An 18,362-nucleotide genomic window follows, 5' to 3' on the forward strand; every position below is an offset into this window, starting at 1 on the left:
GGAGGAGAGACAGTGAGGTGGAGGGGAGATGGAGAGAGGTGGAGGGGAGACAGAGAGTTAGAGAGGTGGAGGAGAGATGGAGATAGGTGGAGGGGACACAGAGAAGTGGAGGGGAGGTAGAGAGAGGTGGAGGGGAGGTAGAGAGAGGTGGAGGGGAGACAGAGAGAGGTGGAGGGGAGGTAGAGAGAGGTGGAGGGGAGACAGAGAGGTGGAGGGGAGGTAGAGAGGTAGAGGGGAGGTAGAGAGAGGTGGAGGGGAGACAGAGAGAGGTGGAGGGGAGACAGAGAGAGTTGGACGGGAGACAGAGAGAGGTGGACGGGAGACAGAGAGAGGTGGACGGGAGACAGAGAGAGGTGGACGGGAGACAGAGAGAGGTGGACGGGAGACAGAGAGAGATTGAGGGGAGACAGGGAGAGATTGAGGGGAGACAGGGAGAGGTGGAGAGGAGATGGAGAGAGGTGGAGGGGAGATAGAGAGACGGAGGGTAGGGAGAGGTGGAGGGGAGATTTAGAGAGGTGGAGGGTAGGAGGAGGTGGAGGGGAGATGGAGAGTGGTGGAGGGTAAGGAGAGGTGGAGGGGAGATTTAGAGAGGTGGAGGGTAGGGAGAGGTGGAGGGGAGATGGAGAGAGGTGGAGGGGGATGGAGAGAGGGGGAGGGGAGATATAGAGAGGTGGAGGGTAGGGAGAGGTGGAGGGGAGATGGAGAGAGGTGGAGGGGAGATAGAGAGAGGTGGGGGGAGACAGAGAGAGGTGGAGGGGAGACAGAGAGAGGTGGAGGGGAGATGGAGAGAGGTGGAGGGGAGATGGAGAGAGAGAGAGAGAGGTGGAGGGGAGACAGAGAGAGGTGGAGGGGAGATGGAGAGAGATCGAGGGGAGACAGGGAGAGATGGAGAGGAGATGGAGAGAGGTGGAGAGAGGTTGAGGGTAAGGACAGGTGGAGGGGAGATGGAGAGGTGAAGGGGAGATAAAGAAGAGGTGGAAGGTAGGGAGAGGTGAAGGAGAAGTGGAGGGTAGGAGGAGGTGGAGGGGAGATGGACAGAGGTGAAGGAGAGGTGGAGGGTAGGAGGAGGTGGAGGGGAGCTGGAGAGAGCTGGAGGGGAGACAGATGTGGAGGGGAGATGGAAAGGTGGAGGGGAGATGGAGAGAGGTGGAGAGAGGTGGAGGGTAAGGACAGTTGGAGGGGAGATGGAGAGGTGGAGGGTAAGGACAGGTGGAAGGGAGATGGAGAGGTGGAGGGGAGACAGAGAGGTGGAGGCGAGATGGAGAGAGATATAGGGGAGATGGAGAGAGGTTGTGGGGAGATGGAGAGAGATGGAGGGGAGAGCGAGAGATGGAGGGGAGATAGAGAGAGGTGGAGGGGAGTAAGAGAGAGGTGGAGGGGAGTAAGAGAGAGGTGGAGGGGAGAGAGAGAGGGGTGGAGGGGAGAAAGAGATGGAGGGGAGAGAGAGAGGTGGAGGGGAGAGAGAGAGATGGAGAGTAGAGAGAGAGAGAGGTGGAAGGGAGCTGTTTTGTCATTCTAGACACCTCATGGTGATCCTCTCCTTCAAGTCACCTGATCACTGAGGAGTGAGTCCTCTCCTTCAAGTCACCTGATCACTGAAGAGTGAGTCCTCTACTTCAGGTCACCTGATCACTGAAGAGTGAGTCCTCTCCTTCAAGTCACCTGATCACTGAAGAGTGAGTCCTCGCCTTCAGGTCAACTGATCACTAAGGAGTGAGTGAGCCTCCCATATTAATGGAAGAGAGCTCACATAACAATCACCAGACACTCTCCCTCTACCCCCCCCCCCCCCCCCCCCCCCCCCCCCCCCGCTCTCTGTTCCCCTGTCAGTTTAGCAATAGATAATGTAATCACGGTGGTTTTGTACTCAGATCAGGTGACAGACTGAGCCGTTAGATTCCTGCAGCTCCTCCTCAACACACTCACACACACACACACACACACACACACACACACACACACACACACACACACACACACACACACACACACACACACACACACACACACACACACACATGGTTTTCTCCGCTATGTCCCGCCACTCTAGCCTTGTGAAACCAGACACCAGTGACAGCACAGCTCCATAAAACTATCACAGATACAGTGGACGCTCGTCACTGATGCTCCAGTCCAGCCAATGTCTCGTTCACACTAAACCATAAACAGACCATTAACAAACAACAGGCTCGACCCGACAACAACGTCAGTAAATCAACTGAGTTTATGGAGCAAGGTCAGAAAGACATGTTAACAGTGTACATTATTAAATTGTTTATTTCCCCCGGACTGTGACCCATACACTACTGATTATACACACACACACACCCGCCCCATCCCATTGATTCCATGGTTCCGTACCGGTTCCAGAGATGCGCTCCCCGTGGCCGAGCAGGCGTACATAGACGTCCCGGGCCGTGTGGTTGGCCATGCGGAGCTGCAGGTTGTGACTGGTGGTGATCTTTAACCGGCAGCGCACCGCATCTCCCCGCTCCTCCAGAACCTCCCCACAACCCACACCTAGGATCTCCTCTTCCTCCTTACCCAGCCCCTCAACCAGCCCCTCAACCAGCTCCTCACCCAGCTCCTCAACCAGCCCCTCACCCAGCTCCTCACCCAGCTCCTCAACCAGCTCCTCAACCAGCCCCTCACCCAGCTCCTCACCCAGCCCCTCACCCAGCTCCTCAACCAGCTCCTCACCCAGCTCCTCACCCTGCCCCTCAACCAGCTCCTCAACCAGCTCCTCACCCATCCCCTCAACCAGCTCCTCAACCAGCTCCTCAACCAGCTCCTCAACCAGCTCCTCAACCAGCCCCTCACCCAGCTCCTCACCCTGCCCATCAACCAGCTCCTCAACCAGCTCCTCACCCAACTCCTCAACCAGCTCCTCACCCAGCCCCTCACCCAGCCCCTCACCCAGCTCCTCACCCAGCTCTTTAACCAGCTCCTCACACAGCCCCTCACCCAGCTCCTCACCCAAGTCCGCCGGCTGCCGCAAGACACCCCCACACCCCAGAGGGTCCCTGACTCCCAACCCAATATCTGCCTCATTCCTCTGCTCCAGAAGCTCCATGGCTACTTTGCTCCCCCGTTAACTCTGACCCGGCAGCGCCTCGACTCCCACACACACTGACTGACTGTCCTCTGAGCTCTGCACCAGGTTTAACACGCATACACACACAACTCTCCCAGATGACTTCAATGTCAGCAGCGTTAACAAAGACAGGGCATTAGGGGTGGATCATCCCAAAAGCAGGAGGGCCTATTTTTACACCCCTGGTCTTGCAGAGAGGGCCAGCTAATCTCTGGCTGATTAGGGCCAGAGAGGCTAGGATAAAGGGGGGCTAGAGACGCTAGGAGAGAGGGGGGCCAGATTGGCAAGGAGAGAGGGGGGCCAGAGAAGCTAGGAGAGAGGGGGGCCAGAGAGGCAAGGAAAGAGGGGGGCCAGAGAAGCTAGGAGAAAGGGGGGCCAGAGAGGCTAGGAGAGAGGGGGTTCAGAGAGGCTAGGAGAGAGGGGGTTCAGAGAGGCTAGGAGAGAGGGGGGCCAGAGAGGCTAGGAGAGAGGGGGGCCAGAGTAGCAAGGGGAGAGGGGGGCCAGAGAAGCTAGGAGAGAGGGGGGTCAAAGAAGCTAGGAGAGAGGGGTGTCAGAAAGGTTAGGAGAGACGGGGGCCAGAGAGGTTAGGAGAGAGGGGGGCCAGGGGAGCTAGAAAGAGAGGGGGGTCAGGAAGGTTAGGAGAGAGGGGGTCCAGAGAGGTTAGGAGAGAGGGGGGTCAAAGAGGCTAGGAGAGAGGGGTGTCAGAAAGGTTAGGAGAGAGGGGGTCCAGAGAGGTTGGGAGAGAGGGGGGCCAGAATGGCTTGGTAGAGAGGGGGGTCAGAGATGATAGGAGAGAGGGGGGGCAGAGATGATAGGAGAGAGGGGGGGCAGAATGGCTTAGTAGAGAGGGGGGTCAGAGCGGATAGGAGAGAGGGGGGGCAGAATGGCTTGGTAGAGAGGGGGGTCAGAGAGGATAGGAGAGAGGGGGGGGCAGAAAGGTTAGGAGAGAGGGGGGCAGAGAGGGGGGGCCAGGGAACCTAGGGAGAGAGGGGGGCCAAGGGGGCTAGGGAGAGAGGGGGCCCAGAGACGCTAGGGAGAGAGGGGGCCAGAGGAGATTACTATGTCTCATTCCCACACAAACACATACATGTTCACATACTGTTATATTACCCATTCATGCTGATGCATATGAAGGGGTTTATATTCCTAAAACCCCCTTAGGGTTATCAATTTAACAATCAAATGTATTTATGGAGCCCTTTTCAAACAAGCGGATATCACAAAGTGCTTATACAGAAACCCAGCCTAAAACCCCAGAAAGCAAGCAATGCAGATGTAGAGACACGGTGGCTAGGAGAAACTCCCTAGACAGGCAGGAACCTAGAGAGGAACCAGGCTCTGAGGGGTGGCAAGTCCTCTTCCAGCCAGTCAGCCGACCAGCCAACCCGGCCCTGTGTAGTGGCCCTCAGTGGCCCTGGGGTAGACTAGACAGGCTGTGCTAGTCAGTCATAGGAGGCCTACAGAGACTACAGAGGCTCAGGGTCTATAGGCCTGGTCAACACCAACACCTGCTGCTGGTGACTGCTTCCTGCTCCGGCCCAGTCATTCGAGAGGACAGATGAAATGGCCACTCTGGTAGTTCTTTAAAACCCAGCCAAGATCATTTTTTCCCGGCAGGCATATGCTGTAAATTGTCCCGCAGGATGGTGGATAAGAAGTTGACCTGAGTGAGAATAGAGTCCTATGCGTGTAATAGCGTAATGCCCTAAATGGGAATGTGAAAGAGGGACGTTTGTGTGTATGTGTGTGTGTGTTAGAATCCAGGGGGTAACACCTCGGGGGTATAACTCAGAGGTAGAGACAGGCCCCCTGGATGTCTCCGGATACCTCACCCCCGCTGACAGATGGCAAACACTAAGTATTTTAAAAAACAAGTTCAGTTCAGTGGCGTAGACAGAAATCCGTTGGTGTGTGGGCCTGCAGAAATGTTTGGGGAAACAGCTAACATCCTGCAATGCTACACATTGTGCATAGATGAACATTTTCAGTTTTATAACTAATCTCATACTATTCTACACATTTTAACATGAGGCTGAGAGAAAATGTTGCTTTTTTAAAGCTAATGTCCTGTAATTCCACACATTTTGCCATGGGGCAAAGAGGAAAGTGTGCAGTTTTATAGCTAATTAAAGCTACAATATACGTGTGTGGACTGTGATAAAGGCACTGGTTTATCAGCTGTGTTGATTGCTAAATGAACTAATGAAATAGGCAGTGGCCTGGTACATATATAGCTATAGAAGCACAGGGACATATGCCTCAGTCATATTGGTGGCTAATTGGGGGTGTGGCTTTCAGTTAATTATTTTTAGCCACCCATCCCATGAGAGTGAATGTCATTTTTGTTAATCTGAATGTCATTCCAGTGCACTGCTTGCTTTGACTTCTATCTGATGTGTTTGCATGTTTAGATAACACTGACAAGTAGAGGACATCAAAAAAATATATGTCTGATTGGCCCACCCATACATAGAGTGGCTGGTTCAGGTTTCTGCCCTCTCTCCTCTCCTCCTTCCCCCTATCTCCATCCCCCTCTCCCCTTTGCTCTTCTTCCCTCTCTCCTCGCCTCTCTCTTCTTCACCTCCCCCTCTCTTTCTTCCATCTCTGTTCCCCCCCAAGGGCAGGTCTGGTCAGACAGCCTCCTGGGGATAAACTGATCCTAGGCCAGTGTTAAGCCAGAGTGTCAGCAGTAGAGCTGATGGATTCGGCTCTGTGTTCCCTCGGCAGAACACTCTTATACTGACCCCTATACATACCACCAGCCTGTCAGACCTAGTCTGGAACAACTAACGACCACTATACATAACAACTAACGACCACTATACATAACAACTAACGACCACTATACATAACAACTAACGACCACTATACATAACAACTAACGACCACTATACATAACAACTAACGACCACTATACATAACAACTAACGGCCACTATACATAACAACTAACGACCACTATACATAACAACTAACGACCACTATACATAACAACTAACGACCACTATACATAACAACTAACGACCACTATACATACTACCAGCCTGTCAGTCCTAGTCTGGAACAACTAACGACCACTATACATAACAACTAACGACCACTATACATAACAACTAACGACCACTATACATAACAACTAACGACCACTATACATAACAACTAACGACCACTATACATAACAACTAACGGCCACTATACATACTACTAGCCTGTCAGTCCTAGTCTGGAACAACTAACGACCACTATACATAACAACTAACGACCACTATACATAACAACTAATGACCACTATACATAACAACTAACGACCACTATACATAACAACTAACGACCACTATACATAACAACTAACGGCCACTATACATAACAACTAACGACCACTATACATACTACCAGCCTGTCAGTCCTAGTCTGGAACAACTAACGATCACTATACATAACAACTAACGATCACTATACATACTACCAGCCTGTCAGTCCTAGTCTGGAACAACTAACGACCATTATACATAACAACTAACGACCACTATACATAACAACTAACGACCACTAAACATAACAACTAACGGCCACTATACATAACAACTAACGGCCACTATACATAACAACTAACGACCACTATACATAACAACTAACGACCACTATACATAACAACTAACGACCACTATACATAACAACTAACGACCACTATACATACTACCAGCCTGTCAGTCCTAGTCTGGAACAACTAACGACCACTATACATAACAACTAACGACCACTATACATAACAACTAACGACCATTATACATACTACCAGCCTGTCAGTCCTAGTCTGGAACAACTAACGACCATTATACATACTACCAGCCTGTCAGTCCTAGTCTGGACAAACTCCACCTTATACCATTTACAGGACAAGAGGCACCAGCTTCTATGTCACACATAAACCAGCCTACCGTTTACAAGCCATCTATTGTACTGTATATCTGAGGATGAGACTAACAGGAGGTTTAGTAAACAAAGTAATAGAGACTGCTGTATCTCACACACACACACACACACACACACACACACACACACACACACACACACACACACACACACACACACACACAGCCCCCTTTGAGCTAAACAAATATGTTCTAATTAAGTTACTGTTAACGCTAACCCTAGCTTGGGTCCTAGGTCTGTTTCCGTGATGTCATGGTGCACTTCCGTGACTGGTCATTACCAGCATGGTGTCCTCAGGGAGGCTCATGGGAGGTGTATTTTTAGCTCTGTGATTGGAGTCTCCAGGGAAACGAGGCTTACCGTAGCATCAGCTTCTCAATTTACACTCCAACTCCGAGAGTTGGATACCTAACAGCTGTCATTGGAGACCAAGCAAACCCAAGGATGCGGCCGGTATGTGTGTATGTGTGTATGTGTGTATGCATGCATGCGTGTATGTATTATTTGCCTGAGTGTGTGTGTGTGACTGCGTGCTCTTACCATTGTCTGCCGAGGTCTCTTCATACTCATTGGTGGAGGGCAGTGCTGGGACAAGAGGCTCCATGTTTATGATCAGGTTTTTGTGGCTCAGTGAGTTGAAGCTTCTGCTCTGCCCAAAGTGTAACCTGAAACATGGTATAAACAGCACTTGTTATCTGATTTGCCACACTAAACACACATTTTCCTGGTATGTGGTTCTAACTACATGACAGTGAGGTTCAGTTCTCTCTCTCACCGATGCACCTCCGGTGGCTCTCTCTGGATCTTGGAGCTGGCTTCGATGACTTCTTTTGCAACTCTTCCACTAAAGAGAAAACCAAAATGTCATTTTGGAGAACCCAATAAATGACTTTGTCTAGGTGTAGTTCTACAGGGTGACTTTGTCTAGGTGTAGTTTTAAAGTGTGACTTTGTCTAGGTGTAGATCTACAGTGTGACTTTGTCTAGGTGTAGTTCTTCAATGTGACTTTGTCTTGGTGTAGTTCTACAGTGTGACTTTGTCTAGGTGTAGTTCTTCAGTGTGACTTTGTCTTGGTGTAGTTCTACAGTGTGACTTTGTCTTGGTGTAGTTCTACAGTGTGACTTTGTCTTGGTGTAGTTCTACAGTGTGACTTTGTCTAGGTGTAGTTCTTCAGTGTGACTTTGTCTTGGTGTAGTTCTACAGTGTGTACTGTATCATACAGGGTAAAGTTACACCAAAGCAGGAAATCAACCTTAATCCAAACATTGTCCCCAAACCTGAGATCATATCAACATGTTATACAGTATGTTACCTAGACCTAGTCCATATTGGGGGAAAAACATGACTTTTACATTTTAATTTTAGCAGACGCTCTTTCAAATGCGACTTACAGGAGCAATTATGGTTAAGGGCCTTGCTCAAGGGCACATCAGCAGATGTTTCAACTAGTCGGCTTGGGGATTCAAACCAGCAACATTTTGATTTACCGGCCCAATGCTCCAACCGCTAGGCTACCTGCGGACTTGAACCAATTCATTCTCTATAACAAATAACCCAGCCCTTAAGCTAAATTAAGCTAAATTGCTTGAGCACTTATCCAGCTGCTGAAATGAAGAGATACGTAGCATGTAAGCCATGTTAAATGCTTTGGGAAATGATCAAACAATACATAAGTCTAGGGGCATTTATCTGGACACAGCTTGGCTTAGTAAGGCTCAGTGACACAGCCAAGCATTCAATGTCGCACCTGTACCGAAACCTGCTTCCCTTGAAGAAAATATTACTGCTGGACACAGTCTTGATCTGGCTTGACTTTGCACATCTGTCAAAGAGACGGAGATAATTGTTTGTTGAGTAAGATGGCACATTGATTCATTAGTTATATTTGGCATTTAGGAACTCATAGGACTTGACAGGTATCCAAATGTAATGTTTGTTTCAGTCTAGTTAGTTCTGTCAAAAAGGACCTCATAGGACTTTACAGGTATCCAGTCTAGTTGGTCCTGTCAAAAAGGAACTCATAGGACTTCACAGGTATCCAGTCTAGTTGGTCCTGTCAAAAAGGACCTCATAGGACTTTACAGGTATCCAGTCTAGTTGGTCCTGTCAAAAAGGACCTCATAGGACTTCACAGGTATCCAGTCTAGTTGGTCCTGTCAAAAAGGACCTCATAGGACTTCACAGGTATCCAGTCTAGTTGGTCCTGTCAAAAAGGACCTCATAGGACTTCACAGGTATCCAGTCTAGTTAGTTCTGTCAAAAAGGACCTCATAGGACTTTACAGGTATCCAGTCTAGTTGGTCCTGTCAAAAAGGACCTCATAGGACTTCACAGGTATCCAGTCTAGTTGGTCCTGTCAAAAAGGAACTCATAGGACTTCACAGGTATCCAGTCTAGTTGGTCCTGTCAAAAAGGAACTCATAGGACTTCACAGGTATCCAGTCTAGTTGGTCCTGTCAAAGGTTAATGTGTGCCAGGACAGCACTTCACAGTTCTCTCTTTGACTGCCATTTTCTAAATTCAATTCAGTCTCATTTGATTAACGAGCTCTGATCTGACATCCAAGCCTGCCTCACTGCTGAGGAACAGGGAAACTCGAGCCCCCAGGAGCCAGAAAAAAGGGCCAGTGCTGTCTGTCTTTCCAACCCTCCACCCCTCCCATCCAACCCCATCCATCCATCCATACAGCCAGTCACACTCATAACTCTGGATTAAACTACTGACAACAGCAGTCTGCAGCCATAAATCAACCTGGCTAGTTCCTACGCGCACACACACACATACGCGCACAGACAAACACACACACACAAACACACACAGCCATGTCTTACTATACTTGTGAGGAATTTTTGGGGACCAACAATTGATTCCCATTCAAAATCCTGTTTTCCTGCCACCAGAGACTTTGGGTTCGCACCCAGGCTCTGGGCACAATTGGCCTAGCGTCGTCCGGGTTAGGGAGGGTTTGGCCGGTAGGGATATCCTTGTCTCATCGCGCACCAGCGACTCCAGGTGCACAGTGTTTCCTCCGACACCTTGGTGAAGCTGGCTTCCGGGTTGGATGCGTGCTGTGTTAAGAAGCAGTGTGGCTTGGTTGGGTTGTGTTTAGGAGGACGCATGACTTTCAACCTTCAACTCCCGTACGGGCTCGGGAGAGACAAAGAGATGAGACAAGATAGTAACTACTAACAATTGGATACCACGTAATTGGGGAGAAAATGTGGTAAAAAAATTAAAATAAAATAATAATAATTATCCTATTTTCCCTAAGCGCTACCCCTTACCTTAACTTGAACCCTAATCTTAACCATAACCCCTAACCTAACCTCTACAAGTGAGGACTGGGAAAATGTCCTCACTTCTCTGAATTTGAGTTGGTTTGCTATTCTTGTGAGGACTTCTGATACTTACAAGTATAGTAAAACATGTACACACACACACACACACACACACACACACACACACACACACACACACACACACACAGTCTTGTACAGCTAACCTTGTGTGGGGACTTCACAAGAATAGTTAAACACGTCCAAACACACACACAAGTTCCACCTTTGATAGAGAGATGAATATGAGAGTGTTGCAGTGTTTTGTGGGACTCACTTGTAAAATGCTTGGTTCTCCACCCCACACTTCCACAAATGTTTACACGCCGCTGGGGTAGAGGTGTGGAACGTCAGCACCAGTTTCTTCTGCAGAGAGATAGAGTGAGAAAAAGAGAGAACGAGAGAGGGGTGGAGAGAGGGAACAATAGAAAGAGAGAGACAGAGAGAGACAGACAGACAGACAGAGAGAGAGAGCGAGAGAGATAGAGAGAGAGACCGATAGAAAGAAAGAGAGAGAGAGAGAGGGAGAGAGAGACACAGACAGACAGACAGACATACAGACAGACAGACAGACAGAGAGAGAGAGAGAGAGAGCGAGAGAGAGCGAGAGAGAGAGAGAGAGAGAGAGAGAGAGAGAGAGAGAGCGAGAGAGACAGACAGAGCGAGAGAGAGAGCGAGAGCGAGAGAGAGAGAGAGAGAGTGATGGAAGGAGACGAACAAAGCAGAGGAAGACAGTGAATTAGGACGAGGCATCCAACAAAGTGCTGAACATGCTGAGAGTGAGCTGTGCAAAGTGCTGACCCAGACCTACACCCAGCCTGTTAGGGAGATGTGGAGGTGGAGAGCAGAAGACTTGTGCACTACCAGCACTAAGCAGCACTTAAAAGGCCTCGGGTGTGAGGGAGTTTATGGGCAGAGCTGGGGATAAGAGGGGGATCAATTCCAGTAACAGTCCAGTTATCTGCTCTGTGTCTGGTAATATGAGACGGCAGATCAATGGTATCCGCAGCATTACAGAGCACAGAGCAGATCCAGAGCCTGACAGCAGAGATCAAAGACACAGACGTTCCCTGACCTGGACAGACTTAACCACTGTAACACTAATACTGACAGAGACTTAACCTCTGTAACAATGGAACATTAATACTGACAGAGACTTAACCACTGTAACACTAATACTGACAGAGACTTAACCACTGTAACACTAATACTGACAGAGACTTAACCACTGTAACAATGGAACACTAATACAGACAGAGACTTAACCACTGTAACAATGTAACACTAATACAGACAGAGACTTAACCACTGTAACAATGTAAAACTAATACAGACAGAGACTTAACCACTGTAACACTAATACTGACAGAGACTTAACCACTGTCACACTAATACTGACAGAGACTTAACCACTGTCACACTAATACTGACAGAGCCTTAACCACTGTCACACTAATACTGACAGAGACTTAACCACTGTAACAATGTAACACTAATACAGACAGAGACTTAACCACTGTAACACTAATACTGACAGAGACTTAACCACTGTAATAATGGAACACTAATACTGACAGAGACTTAACCTCTGTAACACTAATACTGACAGAGACTTAACCACTGTAACACTAATACTGACAGAGGCTTAACCACTGTCACACTAATACTGACAAAGACTTAACCTCTGTAACACTAATACTGACAGAGACTTAACCACTGTAACACTAATACTGACAGAGACTTAACCACTGTAACACTAATACTGACAGAGACTTAACTACTGTAACAATGGAACACTAGTACTGACAGAGACTTAACCACTGTCACACTAATGCTGACAGAGACTTAACCACTGTAACAATGTAACACTAATACAGACAGACACTTAACCACTGTAACACTAATACTGACAGGGACTTAACCACTGTAACAATGGAACACTAATACTGACAGAGACTTAACCACTGTAACACTAATACTGACAGAGACTTAACCACTGTCACACTAATACTGACAGAGACTTAACCACTGTCACACTAATACTGACAGAGACTTAACCACTGTAACACTAATACTGACAGAGACTTAACCACTGTAACACTAATACTGACAGAGACTTAACCTCTGTAACAATGGAACACTAATACTGACAGAGACTTAGCCACTGTAACACTAATACTGACAGACGTAACCACTGTAACACTAATACTGATAGAGACTTAACCCCTGTAACACTAATACTGACAGAGACTTAACCACTGTAACACTAATACTGACAGAGACTTAACCACTGTAACAATGGAACATTAATACTGATAGAGACTTAACCACTGTAACAATGGAACACTAATACTGACAGAGACTTAACCACTGTAACAATGGAACATTAATACTGATAGAGACTTAACCTCTGTAACAATGGAACACTAATACTGACAGAGACTTAACCAGTGTAACAATGGGACATTAATACTGACAGAGACTTAACCACTGTAACAATGGAACACTAATACTGACAGAGACTTAACCACTGTAACACTAATACTGACAGAGACCTAACCACTGTAACATTAATAATGACAGATACTTAACCACTGTAACAATGGAACATTAATACTGACAGAGACTTAACCACTGTAACAATGGAACATTAATACTGACAGAGACTTAACCACTGTAACACTAATACTGACAGAGACTTAACCACTGTAACACTAATACTGACAGAGACTTAACCACTGTCACACTAATTCTGACAGAGACTTAACCACTGTAACATTAATACTGACAGAGACTTAACCACTGTAACACTAATACTGACAGAGACTTAACCACTGTAACACTAATACTGACAGAGATTTAACCACTGTAACACTAATACTGACAGAGACTTAACCACTGTAACAATGGAACATTAATACTGACAGAGACTTAACCACTGTAACACTAATACTGACAGAGACTTAACCACTGTCACACTAATACTGACAGAGACTTAACCACTGTAACAATGGAACATTAATACTGACAGAGACTTAACCACTGTAACACTAATACTGACAGAGACTTAACCACTGTAACACTAATACTGACAGAGACTTAACCACGGTAACAATGGAACACTAATACTGACAGAGACTTAACCACTGTAACACTAATACTGACAGAGACTTAACCACTGTAACACTAATACTGACAGAGACTTAACCACTGTAACACTAATACTGATAGAGACTTAACCACTGTAACACTAACACTGACAGAGACTTAACCACTGTAACACTAATACTGATAGAGACTTAACCACTGTAACACTAACACTGACAGAGACTTAACCACTGTAACACTAATACTGACAGAGACTTAACCACTGTAACAATGGAACACTAATACTGACAGAGACTTAACCACTGTAACACTAATACTGACAGAGACTTAACCACTGTAACAATGGAACATTAATACAGACAGAGACTTAACCACTGTAACACTAATACTGACAGAGACTTAACCACTGTCACACTAATACTGACAGAGACTTAACCACTGTAACAATGGAACACTAATACTGACAGAGACTTAACCTCTGTAACACTAATACTGACAGAGACTTAACCACTGTAACAATGGAACACTAATACTGACAGAGACTTAACCACTGTAACAATGGAACATTAATACAGACAGAGACTTAACCACTGTAACACTAATACTGACAGAGACTTAACCACTGTCACACTAATACTGACAGAGACTTAACCACTGTAACAATGGAACACTAATACTGACAGAGACTTAACCTCTGTAACACTAATACTGACAGAGACTTAACCACTGTAACAATTGAACACTAATACTGACAGAGACTTAACCACTGTAACAATTGAACACTAATACTTTCCTATAAGACTGAACACCTTACCCTAAAAATAAGATTTGGTGATGAATTCCCCCATTCCAATGCTGTTACACTTTGCTTATATTCCAAATGGCATCCAATTCTCTATATAGTGGACTACAACCAGAGGGGCCCAGGTCAACAGTCGTGCACTATAAAGGGAATAGGGTGCCATTTGGTATGCTGCCGGTGTCACAGTCTAAAATGTATTAACCTGCTGTTGCACTGATACTGTAAACGAGTGTAAGGAGGATTTATACATCTGGAGGTTCGGGGTGGTCAGCCACTGCTTCAGCACACAGTGAAGTGGTTATCATACATGTGCGGCAGTGACCATGTGTGTGTTCAGCTAGCAGGACGGTGTGCGTGTTAAACACACGTTCAGGGGAGTTTCCATGGGATCACAACAAGTGTTAAACATGTTCAATGGAACATGTTCTCCGTGAGAAGTTGGCAGAGATGAGGGCAGAGTGAGATCATGCAGTGGCACAGGGTATAAACTGTTCCAGGAAGAGCGAGACTGCGGATCGATGCATGATTAAATCATAATAAGATACACCTTACTGCACTAGGCACGCACGCACGCACACGCACACGCACACACACACACCAAGGGAAACAAACAGTTCAGCAAACCGCCAAACTGTTTAATAAGTAATTAAGGATATTAAACATGTATTACATAATAAGACATAATAAGATTTGACGGATGTATTTCTTTTCTGAAGTACAGCGAGCCGTCACAGGGTGCTCCATGCTATTGGTTGATGATGGTCAAACCAAACGCTCCTGCACCACCAAGACCAAAGAGCAGTCCAACAAAAAGCCAAGCAGTCAAATCAAATGAATCAAACCCAACCCACACAACAACCTGGGGGAGCGAAGAACAGAGAGGTTCTTCGTGGTGTGGAGAACGTGAGAAGGTTTGGAAGGGGTCGGCATTGGGGTGTTGGGGGGGATGCAATGGTGTGTGTGAGTGTGTTTACTCACCAGCGATGGATATGTACACACAGAGAGAAGAGACAGAAACACAAAGATAAAACTGCATCTTCAGCCAGACAGACCAACAGACTACAAGCGAAATGAGCTGCCATAATGCTCTGAAATGAGCTGCCATAATGCTGTCTGAAATGAGCTGCCATAAATCTGTCTGAAATTAGCTGCTATAAAGCTGTCTGAAATGACATGTCCAGCTGTTGATTTAGATCTTTGCTTCAACCCATGGGTTGCTCAGAGTACACACACCTGGTTTATGTCACTCATTGCTCAGAGTGCACCCACCTGGTTTATGTCACTCATTGCTCAGAGTGCACACACCTGGTTTATGTCACTCATTGCTCAGAGTACACACACCTGGTTTATGTCACTCATTGCTCAGAGTGCACCCACCTGGTTTATGTCACTCATTGCTCAGAGTACACACACCTGGTTTATGTCACTCATTGCTCAGAGAGTGCACACACCTGGTTTATGTCACTCATTGCTCAGTGTGCACACACCTGGTTTATGTCACTCATTGCTCAGAGTGCACACACCTAGTTTATGTCACTCATTGCTCAGAGTACACACACCTGGTTTATGTCACTCATTGCTCAGAGTGCACACACCTGGTTTATGTCACTCATTGCTCAGAGTACACACACCTGGTTTATGTCACTCATTGCTCAGAGTGCACACACCTGGTTTATGTCACTCATTGCTCAGAGTGCACACACCTGGTTTATGTCACTCATTGCTCAGAGTGCACACACCTGGTTTATGTCACTCATTGCTCAGAGTGCACACACCTGGTTTATGTCACTCATTGCTCAGAAAGTGCAAACACCTGGTTTCCCCAAAAACAGCAGACATTCAGGACCAAATTGAATGTTTTAGTGAGAGGACAATGCACCTGTGTGTGTGTGTGTGTGTGTGTGTGTGTGTGTGTGTGTGTGTGTGTGTGTGTGTGTGTGTGTGTGTGCGCGTGCATGCGTGCGTGCGTGTGTGTGATTATAAAGCAGCAGGCTAATCCGTGAGACTGGACTGAACATTAACTACAGCTGAGCATCAATGTATCTGTCTAGATCTCAAGCATTGAAGCAGGACAGGCAGCCGATGGCAGAGTGGAACTACAGCCCAGACAGAGATAATCGCCAATAGAATGATAGAAGAAAGATCTCTTTAAGAGAGTCCATTACATCCATTGAATGGCTCACAAAGACTCTCTGTGGTACATGTCAGCTGGCTAAACACCACGTATTACTACAAATCACTACTCAAACAAGCACAATGTCATGTAGAATGTAGAATGACTTTGGGGCTCCGATTCGACTATAGTTCCATTCTTTTTTGATGACATCCTACTAGTTAATTTTAGGCATGGGAGATGTCATGGCAGGGGTGTGGGGTTAGACATTGTACACCCACCATGTTACAGTGCATCCTGCCCGTGAGAGAGATCTGAAAGTGCAACAAATGACTCTCACACTCAGTCTCACATTAGAAATCCAGACATTCACACTCACACAGTAGTAGAACATAGAGACACAGGAAGTGACTAATATTATACGACAGAGTTATGTTGGGGGAAAATCTCTGGTAGGAAATATATTTTTGTGTTTGCAAACACAAAGAGATTTTGTGACGTACCTCTTTCTGAATTCCAATGACATAGAATGTTTTCCCCTCAAACTTCAGTTTGTTGACATCAGCCCTAGAATAGTAAACGATGGCAATTATGAGACTGAAGAATCACACCACCACTGTTCTGGTAGTGAAGAGGTCATAGGTTAGAGGTTATTGGTGAGAGGTGAAGGATTACCATTTGAGCAGGTGGATTCTCTTGTTTCCCTGGAACACCACAAACCCAGTGGCTGTAAATCCCAGGAAGGCTGTGGATCCTGTGAAGTCCTGCAGACACACACAACAAAGCTCTGTGAAGGTAGAAGTTACCCATGTATACCAATCAGGCATTCACAGACAGCTGCCGAGGAGGTGATCTCAATGTTTATCACCGTCGAAGGCTGAAAATGACTCGTCTTGACTACACGCCATTCCAATGCAAGCATCACTGTCATACAGTCATGTATCGGCTTCCGAAAACAAATCCCTCATTCATGCATGAGTTTTCTGAACTGTTGGTTGCTCATGTCAAGAGCTTTGTGATTTATATCTCTAAATGAAAAGCACTCTACAATTTATAGTATTATTATGATTAACCACATATCTAGGATCAGATAAGCTCCCCCCAATCCTATCCTTATCAAATAAGGGGTTTAAATAATATCTGACTCTGGACCAGAGGTTGGTGGAATCGTCTACCTGCCTCTTACTAGATCACAGGCTGAGAGGCAGCAGAACTTGGGATTCTGGGATACAGGAAGACTGTCAGCAAGTGAAGTGTTGTCGCCATGGCAATGGCTACTCTACAAAAATTGTTCCCATAGACTTCTACAATCCAAATGTATGTAAAACGTACAGATAATTCAAATCCATGGGAACGTATGATAGATAATCCTCTTGATAACATATGAACTAAAGCATATTTGATACAGTAGATTCCTGCCAAGAGTATACTACTGTAACTACTGTATCACCACATGCAACCTCCCTATGCAGCACAGTAAACATGTAGTCTGCTCACATCAAACATTCAAACCGAATTGATTTCAATTTCTCTGCCAATCGTTGTTGATTTCACACTCCATCCTTTTTCTTTCTGATTGGATGGTTTGTCTATCTGTTGAACTCTGTCTCCTTCTGCTTGGACAGTGTGTTTCTTAATGAGTGGAACATGACAGCTGTGATGGAAGCTGTTCCTCTGCTCCCCTCTCTTCCTCTCTGGCTGCAGTAAATGGATGGTGATACACTGACTCAGGCTTAAGCCACAGCTGCAGTTCATTCCTGAATTAAAAGGTTTTATGACAGAAGCAGAACAGATGAGCGAATCCTCAAACAAAATAAATTAAATATCTCCTTTAATCAGCTTAGAGTGCTTTGATACCCTGGCTGTCAGAGTTTTCCATTCACACAGTGAGTCACTATGGCTGCGTTTACACAGGCAGCACAATTCTGATATTTTTTCCACTAATTGGTCTTTTGACCAATCACATCAGATCTTTTCA

At 46.3% G+C, this 18,362-nt stretch overlaps 1 protein-coding gene across 1 annotated transcript in view; it reads right to left on the reverse strand.

Moving 5' to 3' along the window:
* Window positions 1–18,362, reverse strand: part of frmd3 (FERM domain containing 3) — a 79,506-nt gene that overhangs the window by 3,956 nt on the left and 57,188 nt on the right. Inside the window, exons 8-13 of the mRNA XM_036979418.1 lie at window positions 17,060–17,148; window positions 16,888–16,951; window positions 10,639–10,727; window positions 8,774–8,848; window positions 7,802–7,870; window positions 7,567–7,691 (exon numbers count right to left, since the gene is read on the reverse strand). Coding sequence (XP_036835313.1) covers window positions 7,567–7,691; window positions 7,802–7,870; window positions 8,774–8,848; window positions 10,639–10,727; window positions 16,888–16,951; window positions 17,060–17,148 — 511 coding nt within the window. The remainder of the gene's footprint in view (window positions 1–7,566; window positions 7,692–7,801; window positions 7,871–8,773; window positions 8,849–10,638; window positions 10,728–16,887; window positions 16,952–17,059; window positions 17,149–18,362) is intronic.

Source organism: Oncorhynchus mykiss, chromosome 6, assembly GCF_013265735.2.
Source record: "Oncorhynchus mykiss isolate Arlee chromosome 6, USDA_OmykA_1.1, whole genome shotgun sequence".
Taxonomy (NCBI): Eukaryota; Metazoa; Chordata; class Actinopteri; order Salmoniformes; family Salmonidae; genus Oncorhynchus; species Oncorhynchus mykiss.